This window comes from Myzus persicae, unplaced genomic scaffold, assembly GCF_001856785.1.
Source record: "Myzus persicae strain clone G006 unplaced genomic scaffold, MPER_G0061.0, whole genome shotgun sequence".
Lineage (NCBI taxonomy): Eukaryota > Metazoa > Arthropoda > Insecta > Hemiptera > Aphididae > Myzus > Myzus persicae.
The window spans coordinates 1-3,041 of record NW_019102262.1 but is presented as its reverse complement, the minus strand read 5'-3'; the positions used below and the strand labels follow the sequence as shown (position 1 = coordinate 3,041).

The window sequence follows — 3,041 nt, the reverse complement described above, 5'->3', positions numbered from 1 at the left end:
ATTCTAAAGAGGTTTGTAAATCATCAAATATTTTATTTTTTATTTTAGATGGTAATAAACAAGAAAGTGAAGATATTAAATTAGAATTTGAATTAAATCTTTCATTAAAAGATGAAAGCAAATCATCTAAATATGGATAGAAAATTGATACCCTATAGTATGTGCAACAATCACCATTATTAACAGTATAATTTGCCCGGTGTTTTTGAGTTCCTACAGTCCGTGGGATAATAGGAGTCACGCCAACCTTTTCAGCAATTTCAATAACACTATCAAATATTGTTTGAAACTCTACTTCATTTCTTAAATTCTGTAATTTTGTAATTGTTGTTTCTATTAAATTAGTAGCGGTTATAATATCTATATTTTCTGTCTGTAAATATTTGGAAATTGTATATGTTATACCAAGTACTCTCTCCATTATAGAGCATGTAATCAAAAATTGGAAATTGCATAATGATTTGTGTAATAAAATAGCATTTTTGTCATTTTCTGAAGTCATGAGATCCTCTAATGCTAAAACAATTTCTAAATAACCATCGACAAATATTGAAAGAGCTTCGTGCCTTTCAACCCATCTGGTTTCACAATATTTTTTTAACCCAGAAAATGGTTTATTTTCTAATTTTGTTTTTAATATATAAGTTCTTTTTGCTGACATTCGAAAGAAAGAACTTACTTCTTGAATTATATTTAATGTGTTTCTGATTTGTTGAACTTTAGAAGCATCATTTAGACATAAATTTAAACAATGGGAGAAACAATGAGTATATAAAGCTTTAGGATATTCTTTTAATATAAGTGCTTGAACTCCTCTAAATACTCCACCCATATTCGCTGCACCATCATACCCTTGGCCTCTCATTTGCTGTAAATTTAATCCTAATGCAGTCAATGTACTTATGATTGTCTTTGCTAGCTCTAATCCTGTAGTACTGTATACTGGTACAAACTGTAAAAAGTCTTCTCTTATTTTACCTACATCAGCATCAAAGTACCTTATACAAAGAGAAAACTGTTCAACTCTTCCAACATCAGTAGTTTCATCTGCTAATATTACAAAAAAATTGTTTTTTTTTATTCTGTTACAAATTGTAGTCTGAATTTGATCACATATAATTGAAATTAATTCATTTTGAATGTCAGCACTGATGTAAGTAGAATTTTTGCCACAATTTTTAATATGACTTAAAAATAAATCATCACCACTATCAATACGATAACGTAATAGAGCTCTGAAATTACCATCGTTATGTAATGGCAAATTCAAATCTAAACTACCCGAATCACGACCACCTCGAAGGGCAAGTCCTTGACGCCCACAAAGTATTAATGTTTTTATTATAACTTTTAAAATATCCCTGTTCCTTTTTATTTCACTCTCATTTCTTTTATGTAATTGGATGTAGACATCGTTTTGTTTTTTATCAACTATTTTTAGGAATTCAGAAACTTTAACCATAGAAAATTTATGATACTCATTACTTTCATGTATTTTAAAGTACTCAATAGCATCTTTCCAATTAACGAATGGTTGATGAACAAATGACTTTGGAGGTGAATGCATACCTTTACCAGCTCCTTCTTTTTTGTAAAACAACACACAATATTTACAAAACACTCCATTTTCATGATCTGAATAGGCCAACCAATTCCAACGTTGTAACCAAGATAAATTAAATTTTCTTCCTTTTTTTCCAAACATTTTTATTGGAAAAGTATAATTGCTGTCTGGTGTCCATGTATTTAATATAATGTCTCGACATTCAACATCCTCTATTTTTTTTAAACAATTCTTCTGGATGTATTTACCAATATCATTTTTGAAAATTTGCTTCCCCAAAGACATATCAGGTAACAGTAACTAAATATATACAATATACATTAACAAAATTACAAAAACATTAATATACACACAAATACACAATCTCATATTTCCATTAATATATTAAAATAATAAATGGGAATATATCAGAATGACAGAATATATTTATGGATATTATACTATTCAGTGTTCAGTATTTGTTAATGTTATAAGTATTTATAAATGCAAATATAAATACATAGGCATATGTATAATATTATACATAGAATAGTAGAATATATAATAGAAATTAGTATAACTATTGAGTAATAAATGCAATTTATAAGAAATATCACAGTACAAATTATAAAACAAAATAACACTGACACAGCTGACAACACAACAAATCACTAAAAACTAAAAGTGCAATTTAAGTATTCTTAATTTAAAATAGTAATAGGTCACATGTAATACTCAGTAGTAGGTTAAATAGTGTTGTAAATAGTAAATCTTTAATGTGTTAGATTGTGTCCTTACTTAATTTATATAAATATATAGTGCTATAAAAGTAGGTAGGTAATACATTACATTATAATAAATACTCAATTATTGAGTATTTATTAGTTTTCAAACATTATTCTTACCTGTTGATCATTTGTGATGAGATTATCTGAACAGACCAAATCATGAACTGACTCATTATTTTCAACTTTATCATTATTTGTACCTACATCATTATTTTCACCATATTTTGTTTGCTATAAAGTAAGTACATATTTGGGAAATTTAAATCTAAATTCTATTATAATAGGTATGTTGATACATTTCATTAACTATTAATTATTATTAATTATATTACAATTACCATTACCTCAAAAACGTTAGTATTTTGTACATTATTCGGTTTTTTTGCAAAATAGTTTAACAAATTGTTCGAGGTCCTTTTCATTATGATTTGATGAGTATTGCCTACTTTACTAATTTAACGTCTCGAATGTATATTTCAATATTCTTTATAATAATGAATGAATTAACATAAAAATATTATAAACAAAAATCAAAATATATGAAATAACAATAAGCATTTGAATTTCTTTTGATTTAAGACATAATATCTTAATTGACTTAATTATTAGTCCGTGATTATAATATCATTAATTATTATTGTAACTGTGATTAGTGTGATTAGAATGATTAGATAATAGATAATATTGTTTTACAATATGGTTAAATAATA

The 3,041-nt window shown here is 26.1% G+C and overlaps 1 protein-coding gene across 1 annotated transcript; it reads right to left on the bottom strand.

Moving 5' to 3' along the window:
* Positions 1-151: 151 nt before the first annotated feature.
* LOC111031672 (zinc finger MYM-type protein 1-like) lies at positions 152-1,849 on the bottom strand (the record flags this gene model as incomplete). The annotated part of the gene is made up of 3 exons (XM_022311718.1): positions 1,813-1,849; positions 680-1,689; positions 152-310 (listed from the first exon to the last, which is right to left on the bottom strand). Coding segments are annotated over exons 1-3 (1,206 nt in total), but the record flags the coding sequence as incomplete, so codon positions are not given.
* Positions 1,850-3,041: the final 1,192 nt, after the last annotated feature.